This window comes from Symphalangus syndactylus, chromosome 3 (genome assembly GCF_028878055.3).
Source record: "Symphalangus syndactylus isolate Jambi chromosome 3, NHGRI_mSymSyn1-v2.1_pri, whole genome shotgun sequence".
Lineage (NCBI taxonomy): Eukaryota > Metazoa > Chordata > Mammalia > Primates > Hylobatidae > Symphalangus > Symphalangus syndactylus.
In genome coordinates this window covers 68,459,764-68,484,540 of record NC_072425.2, presented here as the reverse complement: position 1 = coordinate 68,484,540, position 24,777 = coordinate 68,459,764, and the positions used below count along the sequence as shown (strand labels likewise).

Genomic DNA, 24,777 nt, shown 5'->3' with positions numbered 1-24,777 from the left:
CCATGTTAGTTATATATTGTTCCTTGTTTCAGTCCTTGCTGCTATTGAATAACGTAACCACAATCAGCTTTTGTTTTACATTACCCCAGAGAAGCTAGATGGAATGCCTGCTTATAGATAATATCACTGCTGTTTTCATACACTGCCTTTCTTTTGAATAACTTCCAACATGTTGTGACATTTTTCTTCTTAATATTTATTAAATCCCCAACAGCATGCTTGGTGCTGTTGAAGGAATATAAAAGATAATTCTCGTCAATAAGGGACATGCATATTAATAGATGAGAGACATAAACATGCTTTTACATATAAATACATATATATATATATAATCCTAGAAGGTGATAGATTATTTTGTTTTGATGGGGCAGAATAATTGAACTAAGGCGCTTTACTCTTTAGCTGTTGTCTTGCAAACAAAATGAAAGAAAATAAAGGGTAGAGATGTCTCAATCCACAACTTTCAGAACCTTGGAAGAGTTGGTACTGCAATGAAGGTAGAACTAAACCATTTTTGCTGAAATTAGCCTTAATGTGATAATTCTTTGATACTCATACTAGAGATTTTGAGCTGTACATAGCTGTACTGTATGTGGTTTCAGTAATTTAAGGATTCTGATATTTATTGATTTATTTATGAGACACAGTCTTGCTCTGTCGCCAAGCTGGAGTGCAGTGGCACGATCTCGGCTCACTGCAACCTCCGCCTCCCGGATTCAAGCAATTCTCCTGCCTCAGCCTCCCAAGTAGCTGGGACTACAGGCATGTACCACCATGCCCAGCTAATTTTTGTATTTTTAGTAGAGATGGGGTTTCACCATGTTGGCCAGGATGGTCTTGATCTCTTCACCTCATGATCCCCCCTGCCTCAGCCTCCCAAAGTGATGGGATTACAGGTGTGAGCTGCCGCGCCCAGCTGGATTCTGATTTTTAGGCCATTCATTCAGCAGTCTTTAATGAGATTCTGTTCTGTGTTGAGCCATGCACTAGGAGCTGGGAATAAAATGGTGAGCAAAACAGATGTTTTCCTGTCTCAACGGAACATATGGGCTGATGGGGACACAGGCATTAAACCAGTAATTGTACTAATTAAGGTATAACTAGAGCTGCATATTCTTATGATTCTATTAATATGAGATGGTATAATTAATGACACTGACCTCACCTGGGGAGTTTTGGAAGACTTCCTACTTGAGATGAGACACAAACTATGAGGAAGAGGAGTTCAGCTGGAGAGGGTGGAGATAGAGGAGGTGCCGCAGGTAGAGGGAGCAATGAGCTTGACACAGTCAAGGAATGGAAGGAAGGCCAGCATAGCTAGTGTATTAGTCCATTTTCATGCTGCCGATAAAGACATACCCAAGACTGGGCAATTTACAAAGGAAAGAGGTTTAATGGACTTACAGTTCCACTTAGCTGGGGAGGCCCCACAATCATGGAGGAAGGTGAAAGGCGCGTCTCACATGGCAACAGACAAGAGAAGAGAATGAGGGCCAAGCGACAGGGGTTTCCCCTTATAAAACTGTCAGGTCTCTTTTTTTTTTTTTTTTTTTTTTTTAAGACAGAGTCTCTGTTGCCCAGGCTGGAGTACAGTGGCACGATCTTGGCTCACTGCAACCTCCACCTCCCAGATTCAAGTGATTCTTCTGCCTCAGCCTCCTGAGTAGCTGGGATTACAGGCATGTGCTACCACGCCCAGCTAGTTTTTGTATTTTTAGTAGAGACGGGGTTTTACCATGTTGGGCAGGCTAGTCTTGAACTTCTAACCTCAAGTGACCTAGCTATTTTGGCCTCCCAAAGTGCTAGGATTGTAGGCATGAGCCACTGTGCCCAGCTGATCTCTTGAGACTTATTCACTACCATGAGAACAGTACGGGGGAACCCACCTCATGATTCAGTTATCTCCCACTGGGTCCCTCTCACAACATGAGGGAATTATGGGAGCTACAATTCAAGATGAGATTTGGGTGGGGACGCAGCCAAACAATATCAGCCAGAGTACAGAGAGAATGCTGGTGAGTGTGATCTGAGGTGAGGCCAGAGAGAGGCTGGGCCAGACCACACAGGCCCCTAGGTCAGAGGAGGAGAATGGTCTATTCAGTAAGTTAGATGAAGCGTACGGAATAGTTCCTGGCACAGTGTGAATAAAAGTTTAATACAATATTATTATTCTGATTTACTTTTTAAAACTGTATTATGAAATAGTATTAATTGTTGACTGATACTGTTTATTTTAAGGGCAAAGGGAATCCACTAAAGGATTTTAGGCAGGGGTAGGGCATAGAACACAGCCAGATTTGTATTTTGAAAGCTTCATCATTCCAGCTACTGTGTAGAAAACAGATATGAGAGGGGGTTGTTCTGTGACGATCTTCCTTATGGAGATTCTGTTTCTTTCCACGAGAACTACTGTATTTACCAAAGAGTGCTCTTGACAAAAGTTACAGGAGATGAAAACTCCAAGCTTCTTGGGATTTTAAGGTTTTCTTGTAAAGGATTATGCAACCACTCCTGAATTCTACCCTTAGTCCTCTGGAATCTTAAAATGGGCCTGTAAAACCCTCCTTAAAACACTCCTGGAGGCTGGGGCTGGCATCTGTGTCCTCTTCCTCATTGTTCACTGCTGCTTCAGAGTCCAGGATCATTGAGATGAGAGGCTTCCCCGCCTGTATTCCCTGCTTGTTTTCAGAGTGCAGAATTTCATCTGTGTAGGTCAGAGCAGTTTCCACTTGAATCGAGAATGTGAGACTTAGACTTTCTTTCAAATCGTAATGATGAGACATTCAATTACTGTGTAAAGCCCTAGTGAGGACATGACTTCTAAATAGCATAGAAATTGAGTGGGATGATGGTTGAGAACGTGATGAACAGAAGGGAAAGAGAAATAAACTTTTTATCTGGAAAAATTAACCTAGGCCAAGACTTTTTTTTTTTTTTTTTAAATTAGGAAAGCTGAACTTTTGACTTGTCTCAATTGGGAAACATCCTGATGATAGTCATTATTTTAGGGCAGAGCCATGGATGTCCTGGAGAAATAGCTACTATAGTATTTGCCCAAAGCGTGTGAGTGTCAAAGAATGGAATCTGGGCGCTGCAGTGGTCTTGGAAATTAACTAGCCCAAAGTCCAATTTTATAGAAAAGGAAAACAGAGACTTAGTATATGTTATTTAGCTCTAGTGAGTGTCAGCTGGAATTAGAACCAAGCTCTTCTGTCTTCAATGCGTAGTTCAATTTTCATTCTGTGATCCACATTTTATAATTTGCTGAGAAAATATGGTTGGTTGAGGTTTTGCTAGTTTGCTTTCCCAAAGTGAACAGGGGCTTATTTTCAAAGCCATCCTAAACAGACCTAACTGAGGAAAGGTGTATGTAAATGAGAGGACTAGAATGTTAAAGAAATGGATAAGATAAAGTAGAACCAACTGTTTTTATACAAGAAGCTTAGCTGATAGGTAGGATGTATGTTTTTGTCTTGTTTTAGAAATTGCGATTTTACTTTTAGTTTTGCAATAAATGAATAAGCTATATATTTATACTGTCTACAGAAGTCAGAAACAAATGTTATCTTTGTGAATGATCAATTGCTTAAGACATATTTCAAATTAACTGTATAAATAATCTAACAAGGTCTTTCATTGTACATTTCTCAGAGCAAACAAAATGCAATGTGTTTTTATAACTAGATAGCTATTTGATTTTTTCCCCCTCTTTCCCATGTTTGGGTATAGATTGATATAGAATTACTTAAAATGCTGCATATAAATTAAACATTAAAAGGAGATTTGGAGAGGCTAAGCTGCCCCATTATAATCTTTAGTTCCGCAGTCACTGCCTCAAGGACACTCCATTTCATATCACATGTCCTTCTTTTGAAAAGTGATCACCAAGGTTCAGGTAACATTTAAGCACAGCCAGCAGCTGCATAATTTATGGACCTTTTTTGTTTTGTGTTCCTTTTTAAATGAAAAACAGGAAAACAGAAGACGGTTTTCACACATTAATGTCTTTCTTTTGTTCTTTCCTTCCCACCCTTCCTTTGCAGATAGGGGCCCTGAAGGACTACTACCACTTCTACCATAGCAGGACGATTAAAAGGTCAGTTATCTCGAGCAGAGGGACCCACAGTTTCATTTCAATGGAACCAAAGGTAAGAAGAACCAGTTGGGTGGGGACCAAGAGGCAAAGCTTCTGCATTTTTCATTGGTAATAACACACTAGGGACTGAGGACCAGCATGAAGGCTCAGATTTCTAGAACTGTCATATTATCCTTTGGTCTAGTGTCTGTGCTTCCTCTTTAGATAAAACTAGGCGGTGGCTTGATTTTTATTGATGTGCCACTATCATCCCCGTTGTAGAGCAGCCCAGGGGTATCCATAGCTATGGAAGTGAGAGGGGCTAGGGAGTAGGGAAGACAGAATTTGATTGAGAATGATTGAACTGTTAACAATACCGTGCTGTCTACCTATTTGCGTACAGATCTGAGGTTGTATGAGCTCCACTAAAGGAGGGGTTTCTTCCAGAACCCTTAGGTCAGGGGTACAGATCACCGTGAATCCTCATGATTTTACTTGGCATTGATAGACCCACACCATTGGCAGCCTCAGGACTAGACTGTGTCTGGAGCAGGTGGGATACTGAACACAGAAAGGGGAGAAGCTGACTCCTGCTCTTGGGGCCTCATCAGGTACCTTTCTTGTGCCAAATCCTTTTGGGTTTTCCAGACAACGTACCCCTGGGAGAGCCTAGAAGCAAGCATGCTATGCCTAGGTTCTCCGGTTTTAGAGAAGTGGGGCAGCTTTGAAATGGGAGATGGGAAGCTGAGGGGTGTTGGGGACAAACTAATAGCCGACAACTAAGACTCTGAGGTCGAGTTAGGTATCTGCCCTTATTAATTAAGTTGGAGGAAGGAATGGAGTTTTGTCTGAGAACTAATTGGCCTCTCTGTTGTGTCAAGTAAAGGGGAAGAGGGCGCATCTGTACCAACTTGCCCTAGTTCCTCTGTGGGCTCCCTGTGTATTATCGATTGTAGGGTGTTCTTGCTTTTTTCCTCTCCTTATGATTTGGGTTTGCCATAAGAACTCATTTTCAAATAAATTGGTAGATAAGTCCCTACCAGTACGCATAGCTATCTCGGCTAGATATCCTCGAAAGTTATATTCTTTGTAAAGCAAAAAGGCCCCTGTTTGAATTAATATGCAAATGAGGTTTGCAATATTGCGTCTTGCCCTCAGTTATGTGCTGTAGTTAGCCTTGTTTAATTTTTTTCTGGAATATGTTCATGATTATGAAATTGTAACCTGGCTAGAAAAAGCACATATCTTCTATGTCCCTATTTTCTGTGGGTTATAGGAACATCCCCTAATACATTTTCATGGTCTGTGGATTACATGTTTTTTCCTTTGTCACTATTCAGAATTGAATTTTTCTGGAAAGGCCATCAGTTTGGGACATTCATGAATTAGCTGCATTTTCAAAGCAAAGTCATATTTTTCATCTCTTAAACTTTTTTGAAGCTTTTCTTGAACTTTGGTAATTAAAACAATGCTAATTTCAGACCTCATGTACAAAATCAATGTGAATTTGAAAAACCAAGTACTAGTGGTTTGGGAAGTAAGAACAGAATGTTATGAGACATTATTTTCATGATGAAGGATTTACTGAACATGGAGCTATTTCCAGCCTTCTTGTTATCTTGGGGCATCTTGGTGTTTATTTCTTCTTATCTCAGTGCATCACATGGCTTCTGCGTGATCCAACAGAGACCTTGTATGCTAGGACACATAGTACCTGGAATGCACTCCTATTTCAGGAGAGTGGGGCCATTGCAGGCCAGCCTAAGGGTACATGCTGCACTCCCCTGCCTCCTCAATAAAAATAATCCCTCAGAGTAGAGCCACAACTTACTCTCCATTCCAATGCCGTCTGCTCATCGTTCCCACCTAGCATTTACACAGGACAGCCATGGTTCCCACCAGCTTTGCAGAGAGAGAGCCACAAATTGGGGTTTGCCCACACTTTTGGATCTTTCTTGTAGTTCATTTATTCATTGGCCCTTTTTCGAGCCCCTAGCGTATGCCAGGCCCTGTGTTAGGCTCTGGGGTTTGGAGATACATTGGTGCCCTAAGGGAGCTTGCTGCTTTCAGGGAAGACCATCCAGGACATTGCAATGCTTCTCAGTGTTGGGGGTGGGGGGAGCAAAGGACACTGGGGGTTCCTAAGTTGTTGTTGTTGTTGTTTTTTTTAATTTTAATTTTTTTTTGAAACGTAGTCTCACTCTTATTGCCCAGGCTGGAGTGCAATGGCGCGATCTCAGCTCACTACAACCTCCAACTCCCGGGTTCAAGCGATTCTCCTGCCTCAGCCTCCTGAGTAGCTGGGATTACAGGTGCCTACCGCTACCCCTGGCTAGTTTTTGTATTATTAGTAGAGATGGGGTTTCACCATGCTGGCTAGGCTGATCTCAAACTCCTGACCTCAAGTGATCTGCCCGCCTCGGCCTCCCAAAGTGCTGGGATTGCAGCTGTGAGCCACCATGCCTGGCCTTGTTTTTTTTGTTTGTTTGCTTTAATTTTAAGAAACTTTTTATTTACAGAGAATTTGCAAACGTGAAAATGTTACAAAGAATTTCTATATACTCTTCCTAGATTCTCCAAATGTTAATGTTTTACATTTTACCACACTTAGTTGATCATTCTTTCTGTCTACACACATATACACACATATTTTTTATTTTTATTTTTGAGATGGAGTTTCGCTCTATCACCCAGGCTGGGGTGCAGTGGCATGATCTCAGCTCACTGCAACCACTGCCTCCCGGGTTCAAGCAATTCTCTTGTCTCAGCCTCCTGGGTAGCTGAAACTACAGGTGCGTGCCACCACGCCCAGCTAATTTTTTGTATTTTTAGTAGAGACAAGGTTTCACTGTGTTACCCAGAACTGTCTTGATCTCCTGTCCTCATGATCCGCCCGCCTCGGCCTCCCAAAGTGCTGGGATTACAGGCGTGAGCCACTGCGCCCGGCCGATATACACACGTGTATGTAAGTAAGGTATGCATATATATAAATTTTCTGAACATTTGGGATCAAGTTACAGGTATGATGTGCCTTCAATTCTAAATAATTCACCATGTATTTATTTAAAATAAAAACATTCTTTTTTTATAACCGTAAGTATAATAATAAAAATCTGGCTATTAATATTAATTTAATATTATCTAATCTACAGACTTTATCCAAATTTTTTGATTGCCTCTTTTCAGGGCTGGGATCACATTTAGTTGTCATGTTCCCCGAGTCCTCTCTACTCTGTCATATTTCTTCAGCTTTCTTTTTTTTTTCTTTCATAAGCTAGAAATCATTTAAAGAGTACAAGCCAGTTATTTTGTAGAATATTTCTCAAGTTGGATTTGTCTGTTTCCTCATGATTAGATTCAGGTTTGACAAGAACATTTTTGTAAGAATATCAGAGAAGTGATGTGTTCTTCTCAGTACATCAGATTGAGGGGCACGTGATACTGCTTTGTTTCGTTACTGGTGATGTTAACTTTGAACACACGGTGAATATCGTATCTGCCAGTTTCTCTACTTTAAAATTACTGCAGGCACACCTCAGAGACAGTGCAGTTTGGTTCTAGACTTCTTCAATAAAGCAAATATTGTAATAAAGCAAGTCACACAAATTGTTTTCCAATGCATATGAAAGTTATGTTCATACTATCCTGTAGTCTATTAACTGTGTAATAGCATTACGTCTGAAAAATGTACATACCTTAATTAAAAAATACTTTTTCTAATGATCATCTGAGCCTTCGGTGAGCCATAATCTTTCTGCTAGTGGAGGGTTTTGCCTCAACGTTGATGGCTGCTGACTGCTCAGGGTGGTGGTTGCTGAAGGTTGGGGTGGCTGTGGCAATTTCTTAAAATCCAACAACAATGAAATTTGCCATATCAGTTGACTCTGTGTTTGCCAACACAGTTGTAGTCACAAAAGATTTCCCCATAGCATACAATGCTGTTTGATAGCACTTTACCTGCAGTAGAACTTCTTTCAAAATTGGAGTCAGTCCTCTGAAACCCTGCCGCGCTTTATCAACTAAGTTAATGTCATATTCTAAATTCTCTGTTGTCGTTTCAACAATGTTCACAGCATCTTCACCAGTAGATTCCACTTTCTTTGCTTAACCATAGGAAGCAATTCCTTACGTGTTCAAGTTTTATCATGAGATTGCAGCAATTCAGTCACATCTTCAGGCTCCACTTCTAATTCTAGTTCTCTTGGTGTTTCTATCACATATCACGTCTGCAATGACTTTCTTCACTGAAGTCTTGCATTCCTCAAAGTCATCCATGAGGGTTGGAATCAACTTCCGTCAAACTCCTGTTAATATTGCTATTTTGACCTCCCCTTATGAACCAAGAATATTCTTAATAGCATCTAGAATGGTGAATGCTTTCCAGAAAGTTTTCAGTTTACTTTTCCAGATCCATTAGAGGAAACACTATCTATCAGAGCGGTAGCCTTACAAAATCTATTTCTTAAATACATTTGAAAGTAGAAATTACTCCTTAAACCATGGACTGCAGAATGATGTCGTGTTAGCAGGCATGAGAACAATAATCTTGTAAATTTCCATCAGCGCTCTTGGGTGACAGGTACATTGTCAGTGATCAGTAATAGTTTGAAAGGAACCTGTTTTTAGTGATAGGTCTCAACAGTTGGCTTAAAATATTCAGTAAACTATGCTGTAAACAGATGTCCTGTCATCCAGGCTTTGTTCCATTTATGGAGCACAGGCAGAGTAGATTTAGCATAATTCTTTTTTTTAAACAGAGTCTTGCTCTGTCACCCAGGCTGGAGTGCAATGGCACGATTTCAGCTCACTGCAACCTCCGCCTCCCGGGTTCAAGCGATTCTCTTGCTTCAGCCTCCTGAGTAGCTGGGATTACAGGCATCCACCACTGTGCCTGGCTAATTTTTGTATCGTTAGTAGAGACGGGATTTCACCATGTTAGTCAGGCTGGTCTTGAACTCCTGACCTCAGGTGATCCGCCCACCTCGGCCTCCCAAAGTGCTGGGATTACAGCTGTGAGCCACTGCATCCAGCCCTCGATTTAGCATAATTCTTAAGGGCCCTGGGATTTTTTTAGAATGGTAAATGAGCGTTGGCTTCAACTTCAAGTCACCAGCTCCATTAGCACCTAACACGAGAGGTAGCATATCCTTTGAAGCTTTGAAGCCAGGCACCTGCTTCTTTCTAGCGTGAAAGTCATAGGTGGCATCTTCTTTCAACAGAAGGCTGTTTTATTTATTCTACATTGAAAATCTGTTGTTTAGTGTAGCTGTCTTCATCAATGATCTTAGCTGGATCTTCTGTATCACTTGCTGCAGCTTCTCATCAGCACTTGCTGCTTCACCTTGCACTTTTATGTTAGAGACAGCTTCTTTCCTTAAACCTCATGAACCAACCCCTGCTAGCTTCATACTTCTGCAGCTTCCTCACCTCTCTCAGCCTTCTTAGAATTGGAGAGTTAGGGCATTGCTCTGGATTAGGCTTTGGCTGAGGGAAATGTTGTAGCTTGTTTGATCTTCTATCCAGACCACAAAAACTTTCTCTCTATCAGCAATAAGGCTGTTTCTCTTTCTCATCATTTGTGCGTTCATGAGAGTAGCACTTTTTAATTTGTTTTAAGGACTTTTCCTTTGCAGTCACAGCTTGGCTGTTTGGCTCAAGAGGCCTGGGTTTCTGCCTATGCTTGCTTTCGACATGTCTTTCTTACCAAGCGTAATCATTTCTAGCTTTTGATTTAAGTGAGACAGGAGTGACTCTTCCTTTCATTTGAACACTTAGAGGCCATTATAGGGTTATCAATTGGCCCAATTTCAATATAGTTGTGTCTTAGGAAATAAGGAGGCCTGGGGAGAGGGAGAGAGATGGTGAACGGCCAGTCAGTCTAGAGCAGTCAGAACAAACGCAACATTTATTGATGAAGTTCACTGTCATATGGGTGAGGTTGGTGGCACCCTAAAACAATTACAATAGTAACGTCAAAGATCACTGATCACAGATCACCACAACAGATATAATAACAATGAAAAAGTTTGAAATATTGCAGTAATTACCAAAATGTGACACAGACACACGAAGTGAGCACACGCTGTTGGAAAAATGACACTGACAGGCTTGCTCGATACAGGATTGCCACAAATCTTCAATTTGTAAAAAGCGCAATATCTGCAAAGTGCAATAAAGAGAAGTGCAATAAAACAAGGTATGCCTGTATTTTCCCTTCTCCAATTAATAAGTGTTTTTTGGGAAAATACTTAGCGACTGCAAATTTCTACAAGCTCATTTTTTATTTTTTACTCCCAGCTGACTTCATTGGGCATATAAGGCAAGTGTTGGTGTGACTAGGTTTCTTGGGCAGGTCTCTTCTTCTTTGATCTTGGATGTGGACAGGGTGGGTGATTTGTGTGCCAGAGTGGAGGTACATTTGTGGGTTTGGACCATGTGAAATGGCTTCGTGGAAAATTGATGATGCAACCTTAAAGTTATTTTTGATCACCACCTTCTCAAGAAAGGAAAAACACATGAGTGAATCGTAGGGGATACACACACTGAACAGATCCTGGCTTTTACTTACTATAGTAAATGGCAGACTCCCTTTTTCCCCTCCTTTTATTCTTTACTTACAAGGCTCCAAAGAAGGAAATGCAAAAGTGGCCACATTGTAAGAGCAACCCTCTTGGTGCTAAGAAAACGATGTGGTCAGTTTGGGCACATGAGCCCAGAGAACAAGAATAGCCTTGACTCATACACATAATGTGTGTTAACATTATGTTATGATTAACTTTTTAAATGACAGAGATTCACAGACTTCTACCATAGAAGCACTAGGGCAATAATAACACAGTTTTGCAGAAAGTCCTGTTCTATTTTACAGCAGTCTGCCCAATAAGGCTTTCATCCTTCTTATCCACATCTTTCTTTTTACTTACCAACATTTCTCTGAGATAGCTAAGCTAAATTTTAGAAACAATAGTCTGAGTTCACGTTCTCAAAGCCTCTTACTAGTCTGTTTGTTTATAAATTTTTTGTTTGTTTGTTTGTTTTTTTTTTTTTTTTTTTTTTGAGACGGAGTCTCACTCTGTCGCCCAGGCTGGAGTACAGTGGCGCAATCTCGGCTCACTGCAAGCTCTGCCTCCCGGGTTCACGCCATTCTCCTGCCTCAGCCTCTCCAAGTAGCTGGGACTACAGGCGCCCGCCACTACGCCTGGCTAATTTTCTGTTTATAAATTTTGGCCAGCCACAAACATTTGGGTCAAGGACAGTGTTATCTGTAGGAGAATATGGGATGGAAGCTCTTTAGTTGCTCATGGAGTTGGAAGGGTGTGAGGAGGAGTGCGGAGATGATTTTCTTTCATTTTCCTTCCCCTTATCAAAAAACAGAAAAACTAAAATCCTAACTTTTCTAGTAGGGTAGGGCATATTTGACTTTTAAAAATAAAAACCATAAACTGCCATTAAGTTAGACACCCATGCCCTATGCATATGTAGTTAATTACATAAGCATAGCTTCCCCTTTTTCCCATTAGATTTTATCTTGAAGGTTCTAGCCTATCAATCTTTTATCTTTTCCATTCCTTTTTCTATCCTCAAATCTATTATGGGTCAGTTTTTATCCAAGACTAGGACAGTGTCACTCCCTCCGATGGGTCAGCGATGGGCATCTCCCATCTTGTTGCTCCCTACGTTCACCTCAGCCAGCCTGCCTCATCACGTGGATGTGTGTGGCTGCGTTTCTCACTTGGAAAAGCCATTCATATAACATTACTTATTGTGGAATCACAGACTCCTTAGAATTAGAGTTGATTTAGTCTTATCACTTTACTATCCAATGCTGCCATACCATCCATTGTACTTCTAAAAGGAATTTTTTCAGATCTGTTTGAACATTTCCAATCAAAGAGGCTTCACCATCAGACAGGGCAAACATTTCTATATTTTAAGAGATTTAACGTGTTAGTTATAATCTGCTTGCCTGTAATGTCTACCCGTTGAGTCTACTTTTGCCTTCCAGAATTCTATACACTGTTAAATCCATTTCTCTATAATAGTTCTTTAAATATTTGAAGACTTTTGTTTATTCTCTTGGAAAAGCAATTCTCCTTATAAGTGTGGCCCAGCATCAAGTTCAAGGCTTTAGCTTCCCATTTCTTACATTTATCCATAAGCCATTTCCTCTGAAGAGAATTTAAAGCAGAGCATTCAAGCATTGTGCAATGAGGAAAGGGCATAGGAAAAGGACAGGGAGGGAGAAATGAAGTGATTGGATGTAGCTGGCAGGATCAGATGAACTCAGACCTGTGAAAGAAGAAAAGCCAAGTTCAAGTTTCCTACTCATTCAAGCTGGTGCCCTTTGTGCTCAGGATTAGATTTTCAGGTGCCTGGGGTTTCTCTTTTTGCCTCAAGAATAAAATAGGTGTGACGGAGTAACTGGAGTACAGGAGCACTTCCCTGTACATAATGGAGAGGTTGTGCGCATCTACTGCTTATCAGTCGAATTCCGTTTCCCCATGGATTCACTTTATAATTTCAGAAGTGTTTTTTCTTTACTACTACTAATTGATCTGTAATTGATCCATGGAGGCAACCATCACATTTGCTATCCTGAACTTGGAGACAAAACCATTTACGAGCTTTTTACATACAGCCAATCTACTAGGTGAACTTTGGGGTTAAAGAACCTTATTTAGTTAAAAATAAGTATTCAGAGGTGTCTGAGGTCAATCTTAACATGGCTTACATTGCTGCCATGCCTCTTCATTAATTGTGGCCATGTCTTTTCACAAATAATATTTCATGGGGTCTAGCGTAGCTTCAAAATGAGTTTCACCTGGAGTTCGAGTGCTTCCTGTGCAGGCCACTGCTGCATTGCCTTTCTCCCAGCCTGCCCTCCTTCCAGCGGGCATTCCTGGGTGTTTTCTTTGGCAGGTTAACGTGCTGCTCTTCAGTTTTAAATGCGATAATGACTTAATGTTTGGGCTTTCTTTTGTGCAGTGCAGTTTTATAAGTGTAATATAACAATCCAGGGTTTGTGCTCATCCAGCTGTGTGGGCTGATCCAGGGTGTGTTGAGATCTGTGGCCTTGGCCTTGTGTTCCTGCACAATGAGGGTGGCTGTGTTTTCTTCGGGTAGGTACCTGAGGCTTTGTGTGGTTGCTTAGGAATGGTGATTTCACGTTTGCCTCTCATCATCTTACTGGTAAGTAAAAATGGTTACCAAATATCCTGAGAATGCACTATGTTCTTCTGGAAACAGCATGGGCTTGGATCCAATGACAAGCAGAGAGGCTGCGGATGTGCTGATCAGGAGGGACTTAGGGCAGCTCTCTTGTTTCTGGCTACCTTTTTTGCCATGTTTTCACCAGCTGTGAATGCAATCATTATAGCAAATCCCTGTCTTTAGCATTTGATAGCACTTCTGAGTCTTTGCAAATCCCACTAGAATGCATATACTCTCAGGAGAAGCCTTTCAGACTTAGGTTAGCCCTTTGATCCATTTATGGTGACACGATGACTAGGACTGTGGAAGAGACCTGAAGAGGCATCTGGGTGCCGGGTCCACCCGTGTTTTCCACCTCCCTGTCCTATCTGTTTTGTTTCCAGGTCTCCTAGGTGTCTGGATGGTCAGAAACCAGAGGGTCAGATTGTACGCTGCTGGAATATCTGATGGGAAAGTTTAGATCAAAAAGACCCAATCTCTTATAAGCAGAAGTAAATTATTTAAAAAATGATTTCTCAGCTACTTTGGCAAGGCTGCCAAATCTTTATTAGAGAGTGCTTGGCAGTACTTCACTTCAAAAGGTCATAAACTCACATGCCTTGAGTGGGAGTGCAGGTAACATGAGTGAGTGAGAAGGGCCAGGCAGGAGCTCACCGGGCATGCACCAAAGCGTAGCGCACTCGTTGCCTGCACGGAGCAGCTGCTACTCAACTGCGGCCGGTTGTCCTCAGGCTGCGGAGCTGGCTCAGTGTTGCCAATTTAAAAGGACCTGCAAGTCTCGACTTTTACGTATCATTTTCCAATTTTAAATGTTGGCAACTAGTTCAAAAGTTTAAAAATATTTGTGTGGACCAAAGGAAACACATCTTTGGGGCATCCCAGTTTGTGACCCCTTGGGTTGGCTGTGTTGGGAGAAAGCGAGAAAGGTGTAAACGACAGATCTCATCACTTTGATGATTTCGCTTTGGTGTGATGCTCACATGAACACACAATATTAGTTCTGTCAGTTATGTACCACGGTGAGGGCTCAAACATGATTTCTCTGTGTGCCTTTTTAGTCTCCAGATTGAAATATTAGTATCAGGCGAAACATAACAGGCTCAGGTCTTGCAAGTTGTGGAGCGAAGGCTGCCAGTGATGGTGGTAGAAGGTGGAGGGCTTATTCTAGTTCTCTTCTGCTTAATCCGGTTTTTCACTGACACCTATGACTGCCCTGGGAGACAGGCTTAACACACTTGTTCAAGGAAGCACCATAAGTCAAAGCAAAGAACAAATGGGAAATAAAAGTGATGGCCATAAAAATAGGAAGAAGAGTATGATGAGGGGAGGCAGGTTATGGATTTTGCATAATCTCTTTAGCCACTTGAAGGAAAGATACTAACTGTAAAATCTTTACTTTTTCTGGTTGATGTGGTATTTCTTTTCTTCTTCTTCCTTTTTTTTTTTTTTTTGAGATGGAGTCTTGCTCTGTCACCCACGCTGGAGAGCAGTGGCGCGATCTTGGCTCACTGCAGCCTCTGCCTCCCGGGTTCCAGCGATTCTCCTGCTTCAGCCTCCTGGGTAGCTGGGATTACAGGCGCCCGCCACCACGCCTGGCCAATTTTTGTATTTTTAGTAGAGATGGGTTTCGCCATGTTGGCCAGGCTGGTCTCGAACTCTTGACCTCAGATGATCCACCCGCCTCTGCCTCTCAAAATGCTGGGATTACAAGCATGAGCCACCATGCCCGGCCTATGTGATATTTCTTTTTTTTTTTTTTTTTTTTTTTTTTGAGACGGAGTCTCGCTCTGCCGCCCAGGCTGGAGTGCAGTGGCGCGATCTCGGCTCACTGCAAGCTCCGCCTCCCGGGTTCACGCCATTCTCCTGCCTCAGCCTCTCCGAGTAGCTGGGACTACAGGCGCCCGCCACCATGCCCAGCTAATTTTTTGTATTTTTAGTAGAGACGGGGTTTCACCGTGGTCTCGATCTCCTGACCTTGTGATCCGCCCGCCTAGGCCTCCCAAAGTGCTGGGATTACAAGCGTGAGCCACCGCGCCCGGCACTATGTGATATTTCTAAGATGTCAGATTCTATAAAGGTAGCTGTTGAAACTAGAAAATGTAATGATAGCATTCTAAATTTCTAGATAGGTACTAAGAAGGGAATTTTGAACCTATAGTTTCTGTTGAAATCTTGCACAAATTAGGATAAAATAAATAAGCAAATCTAGGGAATAAGTGCAAACAACAAACAAAACCCAGCAACAACAAAAAACTCAAAGCCAGTTTAATTGTCTGGCTTTGAAGAGAAATTCTACTAATTCATGTCTTTATTTTAATGAATGCAAGAGTAAATAAGAAATCTAATTAAAACCACCATTGAAAGGACTTTATTTGTTAATTAAATGCTTGCAAATCTTATTTGTATGCTGAGTCCTCCCAAATATCAATCAGTTCTTACAATACAAAAGGAGGCAATAAGACGCAGTGGAAAGAACCTTTGTATTGTAGTTCTTACTGTCATTCCTGTAGGGTGAGCTCTACCCATCAATCTTCCCTCACTTGAAGACTTACCGTTTTTCATGCATATACTTAGAGAAGTACACAGTAAAATGCAATACAATGAATTGCAAATGTAAGAAAAGATCAAAAGTGTAGGTTAAATCCTCGTAACAAAATAGTAAGTTGCCATTAAAATAATGTCATAAATTTATACGTTCAGGTAAGAAATGATCCCCAAAATAATATGTAGGCTGAGTGTGGTAGCTCATGCCTATAATCCCAGCACTTTGGGAAGCTGAGGCAAGGGAGGATTGCTTAAGTCCAGGAGTTCGAGACCAACCTAGGCAACATAGTGAGACCCCGTCTCAACAAAAAATAAAAAAATCAGCTGGGTGTAGTGGCATGGGCCTTTAGTCCCAGGTACTCGGGAAGCTGAAATGGGAAGACCACTTGAGCCAGGGAGGTTGAGGCTGCAGTGAGCCGAGATTACATCACTGCACTCCAGCCTGAGTGACACAGTGAGACTCTATCTCAAAAAAGAAAGAAAAAAAAAAAAAAATATATATATATATATATACGCACATATACATATATATATATAAATAAAGTTTAAAAAAGCAGTATATAAAGAGAGTAGAAGATGAAGATGTGTTCCCATTTATGTTTTGCATTTAAACAAAAAAGACCTGTGTGTATGTGGCTATTGTTTTATGCAGGATAGATTTGGAAGGATGCACATATGCATAAAAATAACTGTTGACCTTTCCACAGTGCCTGATTTTTAAAAACGATAGTAAAATTGCTTTTGTTGAAATATCAAAGCAACAATGCTTTGATATTTCAAAGCTAATGGATATATTTCTGTTCTCATCTGACTCCACCTTTCACTTGACATCATGGTTGATAATTTGCTCCTTTTTGAAAAAGTTGACTTGTTTCTTCAGAGCGCTTTCCCCGAGTTTTCTTTCTGTCTTTTCCCCTGCACCTTCTGTCTTTGTTGAGGGCACATTTGCTACCTCATGTGTAAAGTTTGGAGAGCCCAGGGCTCAGTCAGCTCTGTTCTTTTCCTAGAGAATTTCATTCATTCCCTTTGCTTTAAATCACCATTATGCTCGTGTTCTGGCCTCAAATTTCTATCACCATTTACCTTCCTGACATCCCCAACTAGATGTTTAATAAGCACCTAAAATGTAATAATACAAATAACATGTCCAGGTGCGGGGGCTCACGCCTATAATCCCAGCACATTGGGAGACCAGGTGGGCGGATCACCTGAAGTCGGGAGTTCAAGACCAGCCTGACCAACATGGAGAAACACCATCTCTACTAAAAATACAAAATTAGCCGGGTGTGGTGGTGCGTGCCTGTAATCCCAACTACTTGGGAGGCTGAGGCAGCAGAATTGCTCGAACTCTGGAGGTGGAGGTTGTGGTGAGCCGAGATCGTACCATTGCACTCCAGCCTGGGCAACAAGAGTGAAATTCCATCTCAAAAAATATAAATAAATACATAAAATAAAACATATAAAAATATAAGAATAACATATAAGATATATGTCATACATATATAATAAAATATAAACATATAAAATATAATAATAAAAATAACATACGTGGAACTTTTACATTTCTACCCATTAGCATAGTCCCCAAGCCTTTTCTTTCCCAGGAAATGGCACCATGATTTATCCATTTTTGCTGATGCCAAAAATGGAACAGAATCATTCTTGATTCTCTCCCTTTCCCTCGTTTCTCCTCACTGAGTCATCAAGAGATATTGGCCCCACCACTAACATTTATCTTGCAGCTATGAATCTGTGGACTTTCTCCCCCTGCACTGCCACCATCCTGGTTAATCCCACCATCAGTGTTGACCTGGTTCACAGCAATTGCCTCTACTTCCACTGCTGTTCTTCTACAGTCATTCTCCACAGAGAGTAAACTTCCAGAGTTCGAAAGAGATTTTTTTTTAAATGACTTTCCATTGATCCTGAAATAAAATCCAGTTTTTTTTAAGTTATCTTCAAGGGCCATTATGATCTAGCCTCTTTCTGCCTCTCTGAGCTAGTCTTTGGCACACCTTCTTTTTGCTCATCACACTTGGCCATATCTCTGTCTCTCTTTCTGTCTCAAGCTCTTTCCCTTGTTTCCCCTGCCTGGAATATGCTTCCTTTGGTCTTTGTATGATGGATGTCTTCTCAGCCTTCATGTCACTTCCTTTGAAAGACCTCCCTCAATATCCTTGCTAAAGTAGATCTTTAATCTCACCTGCCCAACTCCTATGTGCCTTCAGCATGTTAATTTCCTCTTTGATATCTATCTGAATCCAAAACCATATTGTTGATTTGGTGACTGTTGGTTTTCTCATTCTAGGATATAAATTCAATGGAGGCCATGCATCTCGTTAACTGTGGTATTCCCATGGCCTGGAACAATATCCAGCACGTAGAAAACCTTCAATAGAAGAATACATGAATGAATAAATGACATTTGAAATTAATTTTGGAAGATAAGTGATAGAGGCAATAATTAAGTTTGGAGCTGTAATTTTTTTCTTTATTCTTCTAGTACTGACATCATTTTATGGTGACATACACAGTACTGTCTCATTTTAAGTATAGACATTAGAGCAGCTAGTTGGAGAGAAGACACTGTTATAAAATGAAAGCAGCATCAATTGCATTTAGGATATTTGAATTCTGATCTCAGCTTTACTACTAGTTCAGAGTGACTATTAGCATGCCACTCCTCATTGGGCTTATTTCACTTGTAAAATCATGGTGCAGATGAGCTGTTTTCTAGTGTTCATTCTGATCCATTAATTACCATCTTGAATCAGTGTCACTTGTGATTTTACTATTAGTCCATGTTGCCATCATATCACTTTTTTCACATTCTCTGTTTTAGTTTCTTTCCAAACTTTCTCCTTCTGCCTTTTTCCTCAATACTTACAATATTTCTTCTTTTGAGGCAGAGTCTCATTCTGTCGCCCAGGCTGGAGTGCAGTGGCGCAATCTCCGCTCACTGGAACCTCTGCCTCTCAGGTTCAAGTGATTCTCCTGCCTCAGCCTCCCAAGAGCTGGGATTACAGGTGCCCACCACCATGCCCGGCTAATTTTTTGTATTTTTGGTAGAGGCAGGGTTTCACTATGTTGGCTAGGCTTGTCTTGAACTCCTGACCTCGTGATCCATCCACCTCGGCCTCCCAAAGTGCTGGTATTACGGGCGTAAGCCACCGCACCCAGCCAATATTTAAAATATTTCTTAGCACTTTGAGCTCTTCCCCAGACACTGTTTTGCCTTAAAAGGCTAATTTTGCAGATAGACTTGAGATTAACTTGGTTAGTCTTGAGACAGACTTAATACAGATGTTATCTATTCAGCTATGCATATAATAAATGAGGAACAAGTAACATTGCTTCTTTGTTCCTGCAGTACGTGTTTCTTACAATATAAGAGAATGATGATGAGAATAATATTAAGTGTTATTGCTGGCATTTAGGAAATTCCAGAAGAAGGTAGTTCCAAATAGCAAAACATTGTACTTAACAGAGGTTCTTCTAAGGAGTTAAAAACTTTATGTGGCTTTTGAAGAAATAGAATACCTTCTAAGACGACAACAACAGTAGAACAAATTTTACAAAGCCATGAAAATTAGAATTAGAAATATATTAGGAGGCCAGTGGTGGTAGAGTCAGGATAGAAAATAGAAGAAACCAAAAATAAAGTCAGATAGAACAAGGGTGGATGCAGTTAATGAAAATTTTGGGTGGTTGTGTAGATTACTTTTTAATCCTTTCGCAAAGCTAAGTAAGCATATGAGTTGGCAAGCCTAGGCTGCCATTCCAAGAAAAATAAAAAAAAAAATAAAAAAGAACCAACAAAAGTGTAAAAGGCTAACAGAGTAAGTAGATAAGAAACAGGACTGTGTCCTTAGGCCAGATTTGCTAGGCCCCAACTCGAAGGCAGGTTTTGCTTTAAATGGAATGTTCCAATAAGGTCCCTTAGGCTGTGGACATACTTTTCAGACTTACTCCTGGGACTCATGGGATTCCCTTCTTCAACTCACTTTTGTACAGAGAGAAAAGAAGATAGAAACTTTGGGAAAAATGAAGTTGCTCCTTACATGGGGAAAACTGAAGTCTCCCAGGAATGAGGTAGCATGAGAGAGATACTCAGAGTTCTACTAACCATTCACACATTTGCTTTCTCCATGGATATTTTAGAGACAGGGCCTCATTCTGTCACCCAGGCTGAAGTGCAGTGGTACAATCACAGTTCACTGTGGTCTCAAACTCCTGGGCTCAAGTGATCCTCCCACCTCAGCCTCTTGAGGAGCTGGGACCACAGGCACGTGCCACCATGCCCACTTAATTTTTTTTTTTTTTAGTTTTTTGTACAGACAGGGTCTCACTATGTTGGCTAGGCTGGTCTCAAACTCTGGTCCTGAAGCAATCCTCCTGCCTCAGACTCCCAAAGTGTTGGAATTATAGGCATGAGCCATCATGCCTGGCCTCCCCACAGATACATATATATATTTTTATTATACTTTAAGTTCTAGGGTGCATGTGTACAACGTGCAGGTTTGTTACGTATGTATACATGTGCCATGTTGGTTTGTTGCCCCCATCACCTCGTCATTTACATTAGATATTTCCCCTAATGCTATCCCTCCCCTCGCCCCTCCCACCCCTCGAAAGGCCCCAGTGTGTGATGTTCCCTGCCCTGTGTCCATGAGATCTCGTTGTTCAGCTCCCACCTATGAGTGAGAATGTGGAGTGTTTGGTTTTCTGTCCTTGTGATAGTTTGCTTAGAATGATGGTTTCCAGCTTCATCCATGTCCCTACAAAGGACATGAACTCATCCTTTTTTATGGCTGCATAGTATTCCATGGTGTATATGTGCCACATTTTCTTAATCCAGTCTATCACTGATGGACATTTGGGTTGGTTCCAAGTCTTTGCTATTGTGAATAGTGCCACAGTAGACATACGTGTGCATGTGTCTTTATAGTAGCATGATTTGTAATCCTTTGGGTATATACCCAGTAATGGGATCACTGGGTCTAATGGTATTTCTAGTTCTAGATCCTTGAGGAATTGCCACACTGTCTTCTACAATGGTTGAACTAATTTCCACTCCCACCAACAGTGTAAAAGCATTCCTATTTCTCCACATCCTATCCAGCATCTGTTGTTTCCTGACTTTTTAATGATCACCATTCTAACTCACCACAGATATTTTTGAGAGCTCATTGTGTACAAGGCACTGAGCTAGATATCAGATATAAAACTAGAAAAACAAACCTAGTCACTGCCCTTCATAGCACTTACTGTCTTATCACATCTAAAATCTGGGCCGGAAGTAAATAAAAACAAAACCAAAAAACTACTTTTGAAGATACTAATGAATATATTTTAAGAAAACTTTTCACTAACACATCTCAAGTTTATATTTGTATCTAGGGATGCTAGATAAAATAACAAATTTTTAATATGACTATGTCTCAGATATGTCAAGGGACATACCTATATTGAAGTATTTATTTGTTGCTTATCTGAAATTTAAGTTTAACTCAGCATCTTTTGTTATTATTTGGGTAACCCTAATTTATACCTAAACAATTTTAAGACTAGGGTTAAGAATACCAATACTGCGACATTGGTGTAAGTACGGAGGCATAACTTTTTTTTTTCAAATGGGGTTGGAGCATTTGAAAGGATTTAAGGTGTAAGGACTGACCAAAATCCCAGTATCCCGTGACATCAGTAAGTCAGGGGATTTCCTGTTTTTCCAGTCATGAAGTTTTCCTTGAAATCATCATCATAAAGGAACATGCATTGTGTAACCATTGTTTATTTTGCCAATATTTATGTTGGGACAATTGTTTATTTATTTATTAAATTTATTTTTTGAGATAGCGTCTCACTGTGTTGCCAGGCTGGAGTGCAGTGTCACAATCTCAGTTCACTGCAACCTCCGCCTCCCGGGTTCAAGCAATTCCCCTGCCCCAGCCTCCCAAGTAGCTGGGACTACAGGTGCGCACCACCATGCCCAGCTGACTTTTGTATTTTTAATAGACATAGGGTTTCACCATGTTGGCCAGAATGGTGTCGATATCTTGACTTTGTGATCCGCCCACCTCAGCCTCCCAAAATGTTGGGATTACAGGTGTGAGCCACCACGCCCAGCCTAACTTTTAATTTTTGTGGGTGCATAATAGGTGTCTATATTTATGGGGTACACAAGATGTTTGATACAGGCATGCAGTGCATAATAATCACATCATGGAGAATGGGGTATCCATCTGTGTTCAGATATTAAGGTTGGTTTCCCTATTTATAACAGTATCTGTAATTCAACAAGTAAAGTCTCTCCACACCATAGTGGTTATTTCTTTGTAGTTTAGTAGAAAGACAAACTCGTTCTGCACCTTTTAAGATACTTTACAAACTGTCCTTCCGTATACCTGACCCTTAAACCTTAGTGGGACACACTTGTGTGTGTGTGTGTGTGTTTATGTGTGTGTGTGTGTTGAGGTGGGGAACTGCTACAGCTAATCTCAGAGCTGCAACAACAAGGGCCTTTTAAATGAATGCATCTATTTAGTTGCTTTCTGATCAGCTGTTGTCTTTCAAATTGTGTGATTATAGGCAAAGCAACCATTGAAAGATTTGTAGATTTTGGAAATTTTGTAAGCAGTGTAGTTGTAGCACTGTTCCTTCACAGGAGAAAGTTTCCACCCGGTAGGCAGAAGTCCTGACCAGTAGTTAGTATTAACTGATGGAAACAGGGTCGAGAGTCCAAACTGGCACTGAATCTGAGATTGCTGAATTACCCTGAGAGGGCAAAGGCTTCACATGTAGACCTAAATGAAGATAACAGAATGAGTCGCCAGTATAGACAATGCTGGTCTTTTCCAGTTTCGTGACTGCACAGCTTAGACTTTGGGGGACATTTGGATTTCATCACTGGGAATAAAACTTAGAGACAGTTTTCCCCAGTGGACTAGCATCAGCCCCTGCACTGTGAGTTAATACAGGGGCAGGGAATTATGAAGGCATTCTGAAACAGTCGGTTTTCTCTTATAATCAATGGATAAATAGTTCAGCCTCATGTGTCCAATTCAAGTGTGTAGTTGAGCAAACTGTGTAAAGAAACATGAACAGTTCTGCAGTTGTGGCATGATTTACAAACTTTGAATCTGAATAATATGTTAGATGCTTCAAAAGGATAGACATAGAAAAGTGATACCCTGTAGCTTTTTAACAGTTTATGGCATATTAACTCTTACATCCTTTAAAATCCTTTGCTTTATGTATTAATACATACAATCAGACCTCCTTATCCACAGATTCCCACAGATTCAACCAACTGTATATGGAAAATACTTGGGAAAAAACAGTAAAAATAATACAATAAACAATAAAATAATAACAATAAAATTAAAAACACAAATACAGTATAACAACTATTTACAGGGCATTTACATTGTATTAGGTATTATAAGTAATCTAGAGACGGCTGAAAGTATATAAGCTATATACAAATACTCCTCATCTTATATAAGGGACTTGAACAGTTGTGGATTTTAGTATTCTCACAAATACCAAGGGATGACTGTATTTTAATTCTTTAGAACTGATGTCCCCACCAACATTTCATTATAACAAATTTCAACCATACAGCAAAATTTTGAAAGAATTTAAAGGGAACATCACTATACTTACCACCTAGATGCTACCATTAGCATTCTACACACTTCTTTTATCACGTCTGTGCACCTATCCATCTTTATCCATGCATTAATCCAGCTAATTTTTTGATGCATTTCAAAGTAAAATGCAGACATCCATCCACTTCCCCCTAAATACTTCAGCATGCATGTCATTAACTATAATTCAATATTTGTTTATGCTTTTTCTTCTTTTAATGTAAAATTTACATACAGTGAAATTACAAGTCTTAAGCATAAGGTCTTTGAGTTTGGACAAAAGTCTATATCCCTGTCAAGATACAGACTGTCAACTCATCGCACAAACTTCCTTTAAGCACCTTTCTACTCCGTTGTCTCCATACTGAAGCCATCCTTGTTTGTTTATTGTTTCCACTATAAATTAGTTTTGAATGGCATACTTTTTGAAAATTTAAATCAGGTTTAATTTATATATAGTAACATTTATCCTGTTTATTGGACAGTTCTGTTGAATTTTGACAAACGTATATCGTTGTGTAACTACTACCACAGTCAAGACAAAGAACAGTCCCTGCTATCCCCCACCAAAAATTCTCCTGGGTCCCTTTATATTCAGCTCCTTTCCTTGCCCCTAGCTTCCTGCCACCATTGATCTGTTTTCTGGACCTGCAGTTTTACATTTTCTAGAATGGCATAAAAAAAATGGAATAATTTGGTATGTAGTCTTTTGGGTCTGGATTTTTGCACTTAGCATAATGCCTTTGAAATTTCATCCATGAGGCAGTGTGTGTCAAAACTCGTTCGTTTCTGTTGCTGAGTAGTATTCTATTACATGGATGTATCATGGCTTGTTGATCCGTTCACCAGTTGAAGAACATTGGGGATTTGCACTATCCACCTTTTGGTGTTTATTTGTAACTTTAACCTATTACCATATATAAGACAAATGCACAGTCAGGAGTTTCCGGGGGTATGAACTCTGTGATTTGGAGAAAATTGTTCAGTTATTTCCCTTGAAATCTGCAGTTTATAACACCTGGTTGACAATATGTATTACATTACATTGTGTATTTTGACTTTGGGAACCTGAAAAAATATCCCCTTAATTGCTAGAATTTCATAGTCTAGAATGACTGTCTCTTTTGAAACTTTTTTTTTCAAATGGACTTGGGAGCATTTTTCTTTCCTGGGCAGGGCAAATGTTTTACTTTTCCAGTCTCATCTCGGAAGCAAGTATGTGTAATCCACCCTTGTACTCCAAGCACCAAGAGTAAAGATTTAATGGTGAGGAAGCAAAAGAAGTGAGATTAGGGAAAA

At 40.4% G+C, this 24,777-nt stretch overlaps 1 protein-coding gene across 3 annotated transcripts in view; it reads left to right on the top strand.

Annotated features, from left to right (window-relative positions):
* Nucleotides 1-24,777, top strand: part of PCSK5 (proprotein convertase subtilisin/kexin type 5) — a 471,035-nt gene that overhangs the window by 37,734 nt on the left and 408,524 nt on the right. For all 3 annotated transcript variants that reach the window (XM_055272213.1, XM_055272212.1, XM_055272214.1), the window contains exon 2: nt 4,044-4,148. In XM_055272213.1, the coding sequence (XP_055128188.1) occupies nt 4,044-4,148 (105 nt within the window). The remainder of the gene's footprint in view (nt 1-4,043; nt 4,149-24,777) is intronic.